The following is an 18,185-nucleotide window of genomic DNA, read 5'->3' as shown; positions in this document are numbered from 1 at the left end:
GGCATGAGTCAGATTTGGTTGAGTAATGTGAAAATGGGATGAACGACTTCTTTATTGTAGTTTATCATTAGCACAGATTATGTTATTCAGTCTGGATGGAAAAGTTTTTTCCACCTATTTAGCATAAAATAAAATTCATGTAAAATATCTGAAAATCCTTCACTAGCATTTAACTTACTATGCAAACAAGAGTGAGCAAATCACAGTGACTTTACCTTGAGATATCTTCATCAGCTGTGAGCTCCTGTTCCATAAGTAAAAATACTTGGACCTGAAGGTAAAAAGAACAAAGCGCACATACTGTTTATAAACAGAAAAAAAAACCCACCTTATATTCTGTCTTTCCATCTTTGAGATACTAAAGGGAGATATCAGCATTAAATATAACGTCAGCCACTAAACCACTGTACATCATTGCCCCATTCAATGCAACCCTACACGTCCCCAGTTGTGAAAGGCAGCCCTTGGACTGCGCTACCTTGAAGATCAAGTCATGTTATGCAAGAGGGATGAACTGCATAATGTTTAACATTCTGACTGCTCAGTTCAAGCCCTTTCTCACTGACAGGACCTCACTTTGGGGGGGGGGATGTTAGATCAGTCGGTCACTCTTGGCACACTCATCGTACAGGGTTCTTGTGGGTATAAAATGAGCAGACAACGGAACCCAGCAAAGCTGCCTTCAACTCTCGGAGGAAAGCAGAACATAAATGTTAAGATAAGGTAATGATATTGATATTGATCCATATAGAAATGGCTACATTCTATAATAACAAGAAGTTCATTGATGAAAGCACCCTAGTGATTCAGAAGGGAAAGAAGAAGCAGCAGCCCAGATTCAGGGGAAATTATGGGCTGTTATCTTTAACAATCTCCTGGATAGCTTAAAACCAATATGGAGAAATTCTTAGGTCTTCTTAAAAAATGGTCTTCTTTACCCAATTGTGGATACAAAGCGGAACTCACCAGTTCTGTGATCATAGTAGGCCAAAGTGAGGTAAGATGCTGTGGAGACATTCTTAAAAGCAAAACTCTGAAAAACAGGAATACTTGGGAGTGAAGGGTAGGCACTTGGGGCAGGCGGAGACTTTCAACCAGTCTTTCTAAAACAGAAAAGGTTACAAGGATCTGTCAGAAAACAACCACGGCTAATATCCAGAGCTGCAACCTGCTTCAAATATCTGTAATCCATTATGAATCTGTATTTAATGATATAAATTTATTTCACGCAGTGGAACACTTAAAGATGCAACAGACTTTAGCCAAACTTAAATACTCACGGATCTAAACTATGAGGCAAAAAGATAACAAAAGTTAAAACTGTGATTCAGGACACTTTGCTCCAAAATAGGCCTACTCTAACACAAATTTGCATTATTATTATTATTTTTTTAAATGTCAAATTGAGACAAGAGATTTGTTGCAAAAAAGCAGCAATGAATTTCCCCTTCCTGATCTGTGGTCCCCTGCTCTCAAAAGTCTTCAAACTCAGTGAACCAGATTTGTGAATAGAAAGGAAATCCATTTGACTTGCATCACTGGCTTACTGTAGTGACCAGCTGGAATGAAGCCTTTTAGAGTTTTATTTATCCCACATTGCCTAAGCAAGTAGCAGCACATGGCTGATTGTGTCTGGGATAAGAAGTTAAAGAGACTTGGACCTGGTTGGTATTTGGATGGAAGATTATCAAAGAGCACCAGTTCAGTAAAATAGATATGAAACTAAAACGCGCGCACACACACACACACACACACACACACACACACACACACACACACACCCAACGATGACATGGGCAAACTAGTTGTGTAATATTGCCAATAAAACTCCATGGTTTTTATTCATGAAGTTACAAGCTTGATTGTGAGCCATGGTGGTCCTATGAGCCGTGGTGGCGCAGTGGTTAGAGTGCAGTACTGCACTCTACTTCTGCTGACTGCTGATTGCCAGCAGTTTGGCAGCTCAAGTCCCACCGGCTCAAGGTTGACTCAGCCTTCCAGCTTTCCGAGGTGGGTAAAATGGGGACCCAGATTGTTGGGGGCAATAGGCTGACTCTGTAAACCGCTTAGAGAGGGCTGTAAAAGCATTGTAAAGCGATATATAAGTCTAAATGCTATTGCTATTGCAATTACCTTGTATATCTGGAAGGTATTTCTGATATTGATCCACTTCACTGCTAAAAATGGCAAAGGCCAGCCTCTTCAGGAGCATAGCACGCTGTTCTAGTTCAACATCCCGATTAGCAAACAGGTTGAGAGAACTGCTCTGAGCTACAGCCACACGAGCTAAAAAAGAAAAGATGCAATTTTGGCAATGCTTTGGGAGAGAGATAAGCTTTTGGAAGATCATTTTAGGTATTACATGAATGTTACTAATCAGAATACTTTAAATCATTGCCTAGATATGGTACTACTCGTGGTCTTATATATAACAGAGTATCAAACACCCACAATCAAATGGCAATAATTAATTGGGCATTGGGTGGAAATTAACATAACTTTAGAGTGAATGCTCAATCAAGTGTTTGCTAACTTTTCAAGAGAAGGAAAACTTGCAGCAACTATCACCACAATACTTGCTTCCTGGCTGAATTTTGAACTAGACTGTTGCACGAGCATCAAAGGAGCCAAACTTCACCGCTCAAAAACTAACCGTGGATCTTACACAGAGCAAAAAAAGTTAAACTCACTCATCAAATCTCTAAAAGTGGTTTTGTCGTGTGTCATCAGATTGTCCATAATGGCTCTCCAACTAGTATAAGAAGAAAAAAATGATATTTTTTTAAAAATAAAAGTGTAGTATTTTATTTATTTTTGGTTAAATAAAAAGAAAGAATGACTGTTACAACCTTCTCTCAGAATTTGGCACTGTGTATCAGAAAAACATATTGGACTGTACAAAGTTAAGGCTTCAGCAGTCGTGAATAGGAGGGAAGGTACCCAAGTGTACAAGTAGTGTTCAATTTACAAGTCTGCCCATTACAGCCTAAGTCATGACAGTCATAAAATAGGTTACCCATGTGACTAACCCAATTTTACAACCAAAATAGGGTTTATAAGTGGATGAGAAAGATGAGCGGGTCATCAGGTTTGTGTTTATTTGTTTCATAGGAATATTTAATTTTATTTCCCAGATACTGATTTCAAATAAGAGCAACAAACAAGCCTTACTGATTTACGCAAGAAGCATCCATCTGAAAGAAACTGGCATCCATGAAGAGATCAAAAGCTTCCTTCTTCCATGCTCTCCTGGTATACTGATATCCACTTAGACTGCTCAAGAGCTGGACACAGGCTCGGTAACTGGGTGCATTATGGGCACTGGAAGAAGAAATCCCACCACCCCCCCATCTCACGTTACTATAAATACAGAATGTTTCTGTGAAAAACAATCTGAAAACACCAGCTTTACATGATTTCAGAATTATTGTTGCTGATAAAATGCAAGGCAGCCCTGTCCACTATGGCTTGTCACTAATAGCTCCTCCCTCTCTTGCTTCCAACTTTCTTCTGCACTTCTCCTCTGCTCATCTTGGGGCCTCATGTGATCTTATTTATTTCTGGATTAGAGGACAAAATATGGGGTAAGGGGCAGTGGTAGGTTGCCCCGTTTGCAAGAACCGGTAGTAAAACCGGCAGGAGGCTCTGCCCACTGACCCTGACATCATCAGGGAGCTTCTGCGCATGCGCAGAAGTGCGCACGTGCAAGCAAAGCAAAAGAACGCACGCAGCCCCATTGCGAACTGGTAGTAAAGATGAGTACAACCCACCCCTGGTAAGGGGGACTGTGCGACTTTTTGTAATACTTTGCAAAGATACCTGTGGTTGCGAAGATAAGGCACAACGTAGTGCATTATATTTACAAGAAGAGGAATAACCCTTTCCTTCTCATCACTATAGAAAACCATGTCCAGAAGATGAGCCAAAACCTAAAACAGGACAGAAAAAACATCACAACTTTCCTTATCAATCTATGAGTTACTCTTTAAAATGTTTTCATTCTTTCAGTAAAAACACAGGTAAGGATGATTTCCAATATTCTACACACACACACACATATACACACAAACACACTTCAAATGTGAATTTATAGAATTATATATACAACACAAATGATGTAAAAGCCTACTTCATTTTCATGTCAATGAATATACAACCACATACCTACAGGCATGGCACTGACCTAAATTAGTCCCTAATATGTATTATTTTCCCCTTGCATTGTTTGATAAAGATGAGAATGTACTTACAAAGCTTGGAAATAGAATGTGTGGTAAATGCATTTTAGAGAAGATGCCAGATACGTTAAAATTTTTGAAAACATGGAGAATGTAAACAAACTGTTTCCCAAATCTATACTTTAGATTCTGCTGGCATTAATGAATGTTTGTTGTGCCATCTCAACTACCCAACCATCCTTAACAATAACTTCTATGGGCTTAAAATCTAAGCAGGAATTGATTTAAGTCAGTTCTTGTCACAGAATAACAGAGTTGGAAGGGACTTTGGAGATCTTCTTGTCCAGCCCCTTCCAACCACTGCTGAGGAAATTACATGGGCATACTCATGAAGCCACCCAAAAATGAGTTTGAGTCAAAGAAGATTTTACTTTTTTATGATTGGTTTCAATTAAATCAATTTCAATCATGGTTTCTATAGCTAACATCTTTAAAACAGAAAGTGTTAATTATTAATCCCAGTTATAGGACTGATGTGGAATAAAAGGCATATAAATATCCTAATGATAGTAGGACTAAGCACAATTATCCTTTGGCATAATTTCACCCAAAACAAAAAAATAAATAAATTGCAGAATTATTTTCATTGATGGCATAAACGCCTTCACATTCCTATTTCATCTCTTTCTGTTCATAATAATGAAAACAGGAAACATTTGTTTTTGCTCCAGGGTACATCTAAGATCCAAAATCAGACAAAAAAAGCATAAAAGAGAGAGAGAGGTGGAATGAAGGACAGAAAGTATTTTCATGTCTATGAATCATAGAATAATTTTCCCTTGAGTCAACATAAATACTTCTAAGGTCCATTTGATACTAAGTATTTGCAAAAAAATTCAAGAAATGTGTAATGTTTTATCTATTGTTGCATTACGTATAAAATCAGGAACTACAAAAACACTTACTTCTGACAACAGCGTTAAGGCATGGACACTATAAACTGATGGAGTTATGCTTGAGGTTTCCAAAGCTGGAGACAACATATCTAAATTAAACACATGAAAAAGAAAGAAATGCTGTTTGCAAAGATGCAACCATGCCATTCTCATTTTGAACATTGGAAAGATTTGTATTAGAGTTAAACCATAGTGATAAGTTATTTTAATGAACAACACTCCTGCTCCAAATTATATTTAGTTAAAGCTTTTGTAATTCCAGTCAGGTGAATTCAGATGAACAAAAAAAACTAAAAGTCACCTTCAACATCAGACTCCAGGTTGTTTCCATCAACCATTATTTTGGGAGAAGGCTTAACCTCTAAATTTCGCCTCAGCCAGGTAGTCTGTTCCAGGGATGAGCCTGCAATTGCCCCAATGGCATCCACTATTTTGTGTGTTACATCCTGGTGAGATGGCAAATAAACAGAAGTAAAAGAAAAATTCTTATGAATAATATATATTATACCTTGATTTAATAAGAGCCTCTCTCTTCTTCAGAAGTAATGAATAATCTCAGTGAGACAATACTGTCCTTTGTGGAATGCCATTATGTGCTGCTGCCTGGTAACATCCCGAGTCTCTATTTCTAATTACAAAATCTAACATAATTATGAATATTAAATGCTTAAGAGATTTAAAGTGTCTGGAACTCTCTAAAGAAAACCAATTCAATTAAGTTGTGAAAACCTACTTTGTGGCACAGTAAACTAGAAATATACATAAACCTAACTGAGGCTTTGACAATGTCATTGACACAGTGATCTTTTCTAAAAAAATAAAAAAAAAATCACATGGCATATGAAATTGAAACATAACAAAAAATCAGCATCAGCATAGCAAGCATTTTATGACAGAAGATAGCTATTCTGAAAAAGAGAACCCAATAACGATTCAGGATTTCAGAAAAATAAAACAGGGTGAGAAAAACAAAACAAGTATTTTCTTGGTAATTAGCCTCCAGACTTTACATTCTTTTTCATATCATAAAAGGTAAAGGTAAAGGTTCCCCTCTCACATACGTGCTAGTCGTTCCCAAGTCTAGGGGGCGGTGCTCATCTCCATTTCAAGGCCGAAGAGCCAGCGCTGTCCGAAGACGTCTCCGTGGTCATGTGGCCGGCATGACTAAACGCCAAAGGCGCACGGAACGCTGTTATTTATTTTATTGTTTATTTATTGGTTCGATTTATATGCCGCCCTTTTCCGGAGACTCAGGGCGGCTTACAATGCGTTAAGCAATAGCCTTCATACTTTTGTAAATACTTGCTTAGTAGGGCTTTCGCCCCCCCCCCAAAGCGGTGTTCTTTTTTATACAAAGTCAGCTTATTGCCCCCACAAACCGGGTCCTCATTTTACCTACCTCGGAAGGATGGAAGGCTGAGTCAACCTTGAGCCTGGTGAGAATTGAACTCGCAGTAATTGCAGGCAGCTGGCAGCTAAATACTACTTTAACAGTAGTTTAGTCCACTGCACCACCAGGCTCCTTATACATCCCTATATTTCATATCATACATGAATCCAATAATCACTGTTTCTATAAATTTCTTACCTGTAGATCTCTCTGGTCCTTCTTGTTATCCAGATTTGGATTTTTCATAATAAACTCATTTAACACACTTTAAAAGAACAAGAAAGAAAAGGGAAACATAAATGTCTTGCTTCAAGTTTTAGAAAGAGGGATTTCAAGGGAAGAGAGGCTTCAGAAGCCTATGAATAGAAGGGAAGACTCGTGGAAAGACAGCAAGGGTTAAGCCAAGTATCATATTTACAGCCCTTTAGCTTCCACACTTGGACATCTTTAAGAAGCTATATCCTAAGAAAAGATGCTGTGATTGATTTTAGCAATAAATGTGGGGTATAAATTTTTATAACTTAATCCAATAGTTCTCAACCTTTCCTTCCTTTTGGCAAAGGTTGGGATAACCTGATAAAAAATTACTCCCTAAATAATTTGGGTTCAAAAAGCTGGTCTTAAATCAATTCTGACTAGCGCTATTTTGGATTTCTGCATGCTCCTATGACAAATGCTTTCAACTCATATTTAAACTCATGAAATTGAACTGGTCTTAAGCTAAAGGAGCAACAAGATTCAGCCCTGCCATTCTCACTTTGAACATTGGAAAGGTTCGTACTATAGTTAGCCATAGTGATAAGTATATCCATGACATTTTCAAGATTTCAAATGTCTTGAAAGTTTCTAGTCCTCCCTACAACTGGAAGATTAAAAACTGCACTCAATTATTAAGTAGTGATCTAATTTTCAATACAAAAGACCAACATTTCTGCAAGATTTTTCAATAGATATTTTTTGCCTAGCATTTTTCAAAAGGAAAAAAAAATCAACAGTCTCTATGGTCACAGAATGACTCACCCAAGTATTAGAAACTGCCCTGGTGCTGGAAGGCCGAGGGGTATGGAATCCTTTAGAAGGAGCAGCAAAGAGGCCCAGCTGTCTACTAAATTGGAGACTGGGATTCTACAGGAAAGAAAAAGTCATAGAATTATATCCAAAGGATTTTCATTATTATGTTTAGAAGGGCTGTCTAGGGTCGAGTAAATGAAATGATGTTGCCATAATTGCTTTAAAGTACTTTTACAGTTAATGATCAAAGTATAAAGTCAGCATACAGAGCTAAGGAGAAATACATGAAGCTCCTTAGTCAGATGGACGTTCTGATTTTTAAACAAGTATCTAATATTCTAAAATATGGAATTCGGCAGTTCAATTCCTTCCTTAATGCTTTAATCAAATGTCTCAGAATTCTCTGACTTAACAGAACTGTTGCGCAAATGTGACCTTCTAAAAATAACTTGATACTATTAAAAGGGATGTTAGAATAGAAAACCTACCTCTGGATGTACGCAAAGAAAAACTGCAACATGCAGACTTCCAATGAAAGATGCTTCTAGAAAGAATTTTGTTAAAAAAGAGTTAAGAAATACACATTACTGTTCCAAGTCTACAAATAGCTGTCAATCTGCAATTAAAAGATAACTAATTTTGCGGTGACTTTTTTTTTAAACGAGCACAATTTTGTCAAATTTGAATGGAAGAAAATATATGAGCAATTATGAATATTTTAAAGAGATTTTCTCCTTAGTTTCTTCTTTTTCTGAAACTGGAATATTAATTTTGTCTACAGAAAATTGGGTTTACGAATCAATGTATTCTTTCAAAAACAGACAATTTTCTCAGGAGAAAGGCAAAGGGAGATTATACTTATTAACAGAGCAAGAGGTTTATGAAAACTGGAAGAACAACCATGTTCATCTCAAAATAATATGTTATTTTTAAAATAATACCCATTTTCATTACAATTACTGGTTCTTTATTCTTCATTAATGAATTTTTAATGCAAGAAACAGTAGTTACAATAGTAATTTAACTAATTAATTACAACAGCTAATATAAAGTTTAATTAAAGTCATTTTCCTGCATGTATGTGTATAGCAGGGGTGTCAAACTCATGTCGTCACGGGGGTGTGATGTGATGTATCGGGACTTCCCCCCCCCCTTCGCTAAACCGGGCATGGGCATGGGCAGCGCGTGACACATCCAGCCCACGGGCCAGGAGTTTGACAGCCTCGTTATAGTGCTAGAAAGTGCTAGCAAGATAACAAGATCAGTTCTGTGACCTTAATTAGTTGATTACCATTCTCCCAGCTGCTGCCTGAAATTAACAAGACTCTAAACAGTTTCACATTAAAGGCTTTAGTTTTCCTCCAAAGCAGCTTGTAGCTGCCAGCTAGAAGCCTATTAGGCAAATAGCTGATGCTGGTGCATTCTTTTTGATGTGCATTCCTCATTGTGTGCCTTCTACTCTCTTGTAATCCCTTCCTCTCCAATGAATCTGACTACAAACATCAAGTCTTTTCTTTCTAATTATCCCAGAGTATTCCAAAGGACAGGGAAGTGGGGGAAAAGGGCTCTAAGTTTTGTCCTTTTATACAGCTTCCTTATGAGTTGAATTATGGAAACCTTCCCTGGTCTTTGGACTCACCCAGATACTTGGGGTTGCATCCTTCTGATGCTGTAAAGCAAAGTTGAAATAAAAGCCTAAGCACAGTTGCAAGCACATGATTCTTCACTTAATGAACATTTTGCTTAACAACTGAGTCACTAGTCCCAATTGTGGTTGCTAAATGAGGACTACCTGTACTTAAATTGTGTGAACTGTTAAAATATTGTTATTGGTGTCATACCTTGTCCTTGGCAATAGCTGGTGGTTGCTTTAAGACTTCTTTCACTGTTTGCATTACAGTTTCAGTTCTCATAACACTGATGGAACGAACCAGCTCCACTAGTAGCAGTTGTTCTTCACTGGCACTAGGAATCACCTGATAAGTAAAATACCACCACTGACATTGAATTTCAGTGACCATTTCAAAGACACTTGTAAGAATTAGACTGCAGCCATGAGGGGGGCAGGGCACATGCGTGGGGGTGGGGGCCACATGCGCATTGCATTCTGGATCGAGTGCTTTGGGCACTCGATCCAGAAAAAGGTTAGCCATCACTGATTTATAGCATTCATTTTTTTTCTCCATAGTTTACCATATCACTGTTATTCCAATATAAATCTCCTTCCAACATTTGTCATTCTAAATTTCATCTTGAATCATTTAACACTTTTATTTTTAAATTTGATTCACTCCTCTAGAAGTTCCCTGTTTAACCCTTTTCACCCGCTCCCAAAACAAAAGTTTTATTCCATCAAAATAACTCTGTATTTTGTCTTTTCTTAATTCCTGGCTCTCTTTGTGTGCATTTTTTGCAACTATTTTTTCTTTAAACACACTTTATACAACACTTTTTTCTCATCCTTGTTTTTTGAAGCAGTCATTCTCTTACATGCATTTTTCTCACTTGCAGTCTTTTCTACTTCCTTGTTCCACCAGACAACCTGTTTTATGTTTCTCTTTAGCATAACTTCACTCACTTCTGTGGCATTTTGTAACAGAATTTCCTTTATTCTGTGCATCTTATGGCAATTGGCATCTTTGTCTCTTCGTGTCTTGTAAGACTTCTTCAGATTGGCTGTCACTGACTACCTCAAAGTATCCTGACATTTCTCAAGTCATAAAAAGCGGAAAGAATTTTCCTTTTTTAAAAATGATGCAAATTAATGGAAGCAAATACTTGTGGAATCAAGAAGTGGCATCACCTGTCTGGGTTGGGTGGTATAGACCAGAGGTCCCCAAACTTAGCAACTTTAAGTCTTGTGGACTTCAACTCTAACAGCTCTAACTGGCTGAGGAATTATGGGAGTTGAAGTCCACAAGTCTTAAAACTACCAAGTCTGGAGACCCCTAGTATAGACCTAGTAAAGAGAAGGAACTTTACTGTTATGCATTTGATTGTATTCAATAATTGCGATTCACAGTTCAGTGAACCCCAACAGATTCATAGTTTCATACCCAGAGATCACAAACGTTTTATTTTAGTATGGCACAGTATCTCAATCTGTGTACTAAGCTAAACAAACAAACAAACAAAGCTAAATAAGCCTACTAAATAAAACTTAGGAAACTCTTAAGCTGAATTCATTTTAAACAAGTCGATCAGTTAACATACCTTAGTCCTTGAAGCTTGTTTATTTTGTTTCCTTTCATTCCACACAAATGCAATAGCTGCCATGAAGTGAACACCATGGTTCATTGAAATTGGACCAAGCAATTCAAGAATTTGCTGTCTTAAATTCTGTAATACATAAAGTATACTAAATTTAAAGCAAAACAAAACAAGAACCTAACAGCTCATCCAAAGCAATATACAGTTATACAATGAAAGAAAATACTGAGAAATGTAACTTGGACCATTTCTCTTTTGGAACATGAGAGAGGAAAATAATTTAGGGCAAGCGCTTTCTGTGCACTATTTTTAAAAAGTCTTGAATTCTTTATTGCTATGCAAATCTGATGAATTTTCTGGCACAATCCAAGTGCCTCCTGAAAATATACTTAAGAAAATTTAACCATGATGTGACATGAAGTCTTAATGAACAATCATGTTCTGCAGTTAGAAATAAATCAGGATCAGAAAGAAGACAGTTGGCAATATGTTTTGCATTATAATTTGATATGACACCTAAAAAAAATAATAGCTATTGCTATTTGTTCCTATAAAATAGAAAAGACACCATGAGAAAGTAGAAGTGTACCAGAGGGTCAAAACCATGACAGAGATTTTTATGCTCAAATCATTATTATATTGGTAAAGTATGGTTAACACAAATGTACAGTTTGGTGAAATGTCTGGGGAGTCCTTGGTGATCTCTGAGCTTGGTTGTTTTCTTGCAGACATTTCATTACCAAAACTATGTAACATCATCAGTGCTAGTCCTTTAGGTAATGAAACATCTGCGAGAAAACAATCAAGCTCAGAGATCACCAAGGACTCCTCATTTCAATCCCGAGCTACAAATATTCTCCTTTATTGGTGAAATGTGTCAGTGGTTTTTTTTTTTTGTTTTTTTTTTGCATATATACTTTTAGCTTTTGTAGCCCTTGAATCATAAAGGTCTCTATATGGAACTGAGGGAAGTTTTGCCTATAGGGGCTATTTGATCAACTATATTAACATCTGCCTTTAAATGGGTTTACTATGTAGATTATCATAAGAAGAAATATCTGTTACAACTGTTTTAGAAATGAAAAAAAAAATCCCATTATTGGATCACTTGGTAGTCCTCTCTTGTACATACACAAACTACATTGTACAGTATACAGACATTAGATGTTTCCTGGAAGAATGATTAAATATTGTGATCCTGTCAAGATCCTGGCACTGATCATTCAAGGATTAAAAAGAAAATATGCATGTGACTTCATGGCAGGTTTTTGACTCCTGGTGAGACTCCTGCTGGGAGAAGTCCCTGGAGTTTTCCTGACAAGATTTTTCAGCAGCCGTCTGCCCTTGCTTTCTTCCTAGAGCGGAGAGTGACTCGTCTGGAGTCATTCAGTCATTCAGCTTTGTGCCGAGTTCTAAACCCCAGAACTTCCAGCCTCCAATCTGATATTTTAACCAGTATACCAAACTGGCTCTGTTATTCAAGTATTACATACACTAGTAAACAAAATCATTTGTACACATAACTCTGGTGCTCTAACCTTTGTTGACCCAAGATTAATTGTGGTTACAGATGCAGCTGCTGCAGCAGCTGTTTTCTCTGAAGAGTCTGCCTGGTACAAGATGCTCCACAAAAGTGTGACGGAGGACATGATAATGTGAAGGATAGACAAGATCCCACTGCGTGCTTCAAACATGTGCTTCTGATCAACATTAACCAGAAGCTAGTAACAAGGAAGATGAAAACATAATCAATTATCATCAGGAATATTAATTTACAGGAATCCTATTCCCTTTTTGCACTCTCTTCCCACCTGATTCCCCCCCCCCCCTTCTGTTTTAGGCAGCATTAAACCATCATTGAATTACAGTACATGCTAACCAGAATTATTTTCAGGCCAGTTTGTAACAATAGTATGAAATTAGTTTCAAGATCTGGTAGGATACAGATGCAATGCAATTCTAACAATAATTGTTACCAAGTTTAAATTGGAAATGAAGTACTTCCTCCAAATCAAAACAGATCTTATCAAGAGAAATTATCTGTTTATAATTTACTGAAATTCTGAATTCAGTTTCAATTAAAGGTTGAAATTGGGTTCAGCAATTCCAAAACCGAATGTCTCAAATTCTGTAATTCATAAAAGAATGCTTTAATATCAAACTGTATTCATAACATTACGCTACTTATATACCCAAAATGTAAATGAAAATTGCTCTTGTAAGATTTGGTGTGAGATCAAGATCTCGCAACGTAGTAATAAATTGCACATACATAATCAATGGCATATACATAAAGAGTTCAGAATATGCCAAATAAGGTTCTCTGTTTCAAGAGTTATTTCTCAGGGTCAATGGACTGGCTTGCACAATGCACAGGCTGAAACAAGTTATTAACGAGGGCAGAGGACAAATAAAAGCATGCTGATAGCTGGAACAAAAAAAAAATCCCTAACTGAAAAATCTAAGGAGGTTTACCTGATGATACTGTGTGGATGGGTCAAGTAAGCAATAATGAATAATTGTTGTGATGCCTTCCAATAGAGTGAGTATCATATCTGGTGGAGTAACCGATGCCATCCAAAGAGGCCTAAAAACAACAATGAATCTGTTGAAATTTTGGAATGCACAAAATTCCCTTAAAAAAAAGTGCCAAGAGAAAAAAAAGAGAAAGCGAAATACATGCCTACTGTCGGATAAGCCCATTTCGTATCTGTATTGCAGAATCAGATTATCCAGGTTCCTGCAAAGCTGTAGGGTCACCGAAACCACCACTCTTTGGAGCACCTTCCCCATGTAAGGCAGAGAAGCAGTGATTAATCCTATCCATTGGGGATGCATTTTACAGGCACAATGCTGGTGTAATGCTCTTATTACAGCACAAAGAAACATGCCTTGGGAGGTTATGGGCTGGGAGTGTAAATACTGAAGGGAAGCCATTGGCTGTTGAGGATTGATGTGCTCCAAGTCGGTTACCACAAAATCAAAACCTGCCTCATTCTCCTCAGGCACAGTCATCACTTTGTGCTCCAGAACAATGAGCCGCTGGAGGACTTTTAAAAGCTGTGACTGGAAAGTGCTACCATTATCCAACTCGTCCTCGGAAAAGTTGATCAGACTGTCTTCGGAGAAACCTTCTTCAACAGTCCCTATATTTTTCCCCGCCATCTTCTCACTGTGCCACTTCTGGACACTGAAGATAGAGGACAGTAAACAATGCAGGATCACCTTCTGGACCTTGCATTTGGACAGCATGTCTGAAATGAAACTGGGGAACCCTTTGGTGGAGCTCTCCACCACTTTTGCCAGCTCGGCAAAAAGAAGGGACAAGATTTCGATGCTCATCATTTGCATGTTGCGATTCCCTATCAGGTCCTGCGAAGAGACTTTCACATGGGTCGGGTAGTGGCTCCTCATGTAATACAAGCACAGAGAGATGAGGATCTCGATGTACATGGAACTTCGAAAACTGTGGTTCGAGTCTATTGGGATATGGCTGTAAAAGTCTTTGCCCATGACAGATATGCGATGTCTGGCCAGAAGATTCTGGAGTAAAGAAAGCTGGGGGGTGTAGGCATTATTGACGCTGGTGGTGGAAATGGCATTTACAAAAGCAGAAGGGTTGGTTTTCAAGATAGCTTTAATGGCAGAGAAAGAATACAGGGTCCTTGAGGAGTCATATACTTGGAGGTACAATAAGACATGTTGATATAAAGGATGTATGTTAAAATGGGGAGATTTCCGCGCCCCCGGCGACCCTGCATCGCTCTCAATTTCCGAGATTTCACCCTCTCCACAGCTATACCAGTTTTCCAAGTCAAGGCCATCACTGAAGAAAACACTGCTTTGCTTCAGCTTCTCAGCTTGTGCTTTCTTCTTTTCTTCATCTTTCCTTTTTGCTATTTTGACTTTGGGCTTTGCTCCTGGGTGCTTACCAGATTCTTTCACAATGGTTTCCTTTTCTGACATTTTTTCCGGCAATTTCCCTTTGAAGCTGAATTGGATGCTACTGTGACTTCGTTGCCTTGACTTTTCTTCTGGGGCAGTGAAAGTCTGGTCACTGAGAGACTGCTGGCTTATTGAGATGCAGGGTGATGAACTGTTTCTGGAGATTTCATTAGAAATGCTTTCAAGCCCAGTCTCAGATGAGAGAGATAGTAGCTGAGTACTGTCATTGCTAAGCAAACTACTCTGGCTGTCCAGAAGGTTTGGTTCTTCACATTTGGATACCTCTTCAATGAGATCTAAAGTGTTTAATGTAGTTGAAGTATCTTCTGGATATACATCTTTGTCTGACCGTGGATCTTCTGCAAGCTCCTTGACTACCTTGCAGATCAGGTCAAGGACCACTTGCTGTATTATTTCATCTAATGAATCTCCTTTCAAATTTTGAGAACTATCTGGGGGTGTCAGGCTTTCAGGGTCTACTTCATAGCTGAGGTTATCCCCAGCAGATGACTGGGAACAGCCAGAGTCTGAACTTTGCATTATTTCTATCTGATTATCAGGAAGGTCAAAATCAGAGGCAGCCAAAGGAATAGTTTCACTGCTAGTACTCAGGAGAGAGATCCTGTCACTCAAAGGGTTGACCGTAAGACTAAAATTCTCCATTTCGTCTAAACCCAGCTGCTTTTCAGTGTTTTCTTTAGTCGCCATCCCATGTTCTTGACTTGATGGTATTGTGACGAATGCTTAACAAAAAGAAAAACAAGTAGTTATGAGTATTTTTCTTATTTGGATAGTCATTTAGAAGTTATTATCATAAATCATATAATACCTTTTTCTGCAAGACACCTTTAAGCTGTTCATTCTGATGTAAACTAAAAAGTTAATATTGCAATATGAGCCCAACAGGAATGAAGTGTTTAAATTACACTTCAGTAGGAATTTTGAGTCTAGAGTAAAACTCTGTTGACAAATTCAAGCATTGCAATAGGGACAGTATTAGTGTTCATTTCTGAAATGAAAGAGAAATCCTTGATTGCTATGGATATAGGAAAGATCTGTAGAACTTTGGATCTAACATCCCTTTAAATATGAGATTATATCCAACATAAAAAGAGAAAATCCACAGAAAACTCTGCCAGTGTGAAGAGTGAACAAAAGGATATGAAAGGATATTGCCTTATAATAGGTATTATTTATATATTATCATACTTGCACCTGCACACTTTTGGCAGGTCATCATGTGGTATTTTTTAACTCCAGATAACCAAACTATTCAAATTATATAATTATATCAGTCCATATGTAAAACAATAAAACAACATGAATACACTAATGTAAAATAAAAAACTGATACAAAATGTTATTAAATACAGTATAAAATATAAAATGCTATTTTATGCTACATTATATCGATATAATACCAAAACTGAAGATATAAATATAACAAATTGAGGATATCATGATAAATCAGTGCTTAATGAGGTGGTACTTACAACCACTACTATTAAATTTCTGCATAAAATGTTTTTCATTTTCATCTTCCAGATAACAGGGAGATTTATTCCAGTACCACTCAGCCTGTACCCTTTGAACAGAAATACGCTGGGTTTTTGGATGGAGAAGCAGCAAAAGCAAAGGTTCCAGGACTCTTGCAATGTCATGCCTTTGGAGGACTTGATTTAACCAGGCCTGTCCAACTGACCAGGTGGAGCCATCTAAGCTGTTAAGACTATCCAGCATGATAAATAAGGACCTGAGGAGGGGGGGAAAAATCCATATTAAAATAACAGGCCAAAAGAAAAAAAAATACAAGCTTTGAAACTCTTGTTATGATCAATTTCTCCAGCTGGGAAAGCCAAATATTCTCTTGACCTGATGACACTAACGCTCTTGGGGTCCACTCTTTTGCGTCAAAGTCAGTCCTTAATCTAGTGGAAAACTCCCCCCGCCCCTTCCAACAGGGAAATGGGGACAGACCTATTAGATGGGGGGTGTCAAACTCATGTTGTCATGGCGGCATCACATGATGTATCGGGACTTTTTTCCCTTTTGCTAAACCAGTCGTGGGTATGGCCAGCGTGTGACGCATCTGCCCCATGGGCCCATAGTTTAACAGCCCTGTACTACATACTTCATGGATGAGATCAGTTAATGAATATATTAGTCAAGCCAATGGTGTTCAGTGTAAGGAGAGGCAAGTTCCAGATATATTCAGTGGCTGTCACTTGGCTATTTAGGAGAATAACTAAAATATACTATTTTTTAAAAAAATAAGGGAATTTCATTCAAGGGAAATTCAATATATGTAATGTTACACAAAATTTAAAACACAAATTAAATTATATTCCACTACTCTCACTGGGCACATTTCTATATGCCAGATGTATGTCACATGACAAAGACAACATTAGAGGCTTTTATATTTTAAATAAGCTTGACATATGAATAAAAAGTATAAGGAGATCTCTTTCCATGTCAATAGATGACATTCCTTAAAGCTTACCTTTGGGAGTAAGGTTAATAGTCTTAAAATAAATGCAATTCCTATATACTCTACATATCTATAAAACATTATAAAAAGGTAATTTTTGTGTAAATGTATGAGGTGATCTTTGATCTGAACATATCTTTTAAAAAGATGCAATCTTCTATTAAAGGAAAATTGTTTTTCCAAATTTTGAAAAATGCAAAAAAAATTTGCATTTCTATTGGCTAGTATCAGTTTCAGAAACACTTAATTTACTATAAATATTTTTAGATCCAGTTACACAAAAAATTACTCCTAATAAAAGTCTGTTGAATATGATTTGATATGCAACAATTAATGTCTCAAAAAATAAAGAAATGTTACTGTTTTGCCTGGACAAAGAGGTATTAATATCAGTACTAAAATTTTCAATACATCTTAGATTATGTCTTATTCAGAAAAGAATCAGATCTATTGAATACCAGTAGAAAAGATTGGTGAGAATAGAAAGCATCATGCTGTTGGAGAGGCAATGAAATTAAATTAACAGCAAATTCTCACAGTTGGCTACCCATGTTAACATTTTTTTCAGAAATTATTCCCCAAGTAATACAGGTTAATTTCATATTAAATATTTTCTAAAACTTAAATAGCAACTTGACGAGTGAACTTTGAAATTGTTTTGATCATGTACTATTAGATCAGATGAAGTCACTTTATATGTCATTGCTGCTTTGTCATAAAATATTTTCTTCCTTTCTTTCTATCAGGTCATATATAGGAGCAATTTTAAAACAGGTATTGTGACAGATTTTTTTCTACTTCAAGTTGGGCCAAACTTCCATATACTGTTATGTACATGTAAATAATAAATATTATTTCTGATAAGCTGAAACTGAATTTGGTCATCAACTTTATCTTTTTTCGTTTTCCCAAGAATATTTATTCACTACAGTATCAATTTATCAGAGTATAATTTTTTAAAGTTTCAAAACTATTCTATTCTGGAAACTTCTATAAGCATGAAC

General features: G+C 37.1%; 1 protein-coding gene across 5 annotated transcripts in view; it reads right to left on the bottom strand.

Annotated features, from left to right (window-relative positions):
- Positions 1-18,185, bottom strand: part of DOP1A (DOP1 leucine zipper like protein A) — a 56,461-nt gene that overhangs the window by 3,012 nt on the left and 35,264 nt on the right. For all 5 annotated transcript variants that reach the window (XM_034431832.3, XM_087882542.1, XM_087882541.1 and 2 more), the window contains 17 exons: positions 16,184-16,443; positions 13,429-15,433; positions 13,221-13,332; positions 12,284-12,466; positions 10,749-10,874; positions 9,377-9,511; positions 8,024-8,079; positions 7,545-7,649; positions 6,723-6,789; positions 5,436-5,580; positions 5,144-5,223; positions 3,820-3,929; positions 3,172-3,321; positions 2,691-2,752; positions 2,134-2,286; positions 967-1,103; positions 216-271 (listed from right to left, as the gene is read on the bottom strand). In XM_034431832.3, coding sequence (XP_034287723.2) covers positions 216-271; positions 967-1,103; positions 2,134-2,286; positions 2,691-2,752; positions 3,172-3,321; positions 3,820-3,929; positions 5,144-5,223; positions 5,436-5,580; positions 6,723-6,789; positions 7,545-7,649; positions 8,024-8,079; positions 9,377-9,511; positions 10,749-10,874; positions 12,284-12,466; positions 13,221-13,332; positions 13,429-15,433; positions 16,184-16,443 — 3,942 coding nt within the window. The remainder of the gene's footprint in view (positions 1-215; positions 272-966; positions 1,104-2,133; positions 2,287-2,690; positions 2,753-3,171; positions 3,322-3,819; positions 3,930-5,143; positions 5,224-5,435; positions 5,581-6,722; positions 6,790-7,544; positions 7,650-8,023; positions 8,080-9,376; positions 9,512-10,748; positions 10,875-12,283; positions 12,467-13,220; positions 13,333-13,428; positions 15,434-16,183; positions 16,444-18,185) is intronic.

The sequence above is a fragment of the Pantherophis guttatus genome, chromosome 1 (genome assembly GCF_059756535.1).
Source record: "Pantherophis guttatus breed Tessera chromosome 1, ASM5975653v1, whole genome shotgun sequence".
NCBI classification, from domain to species: Eukaryota; Metazoa; Chordata; class Lepidosauria; order Squamata; family Colubridae; genus Pantherophis; species Pantherophis guttatus.
Note: the sequence above shows the minus strand (reverse complement) of the source record. Positions and strands in the feature narration are given on the sequence as shown.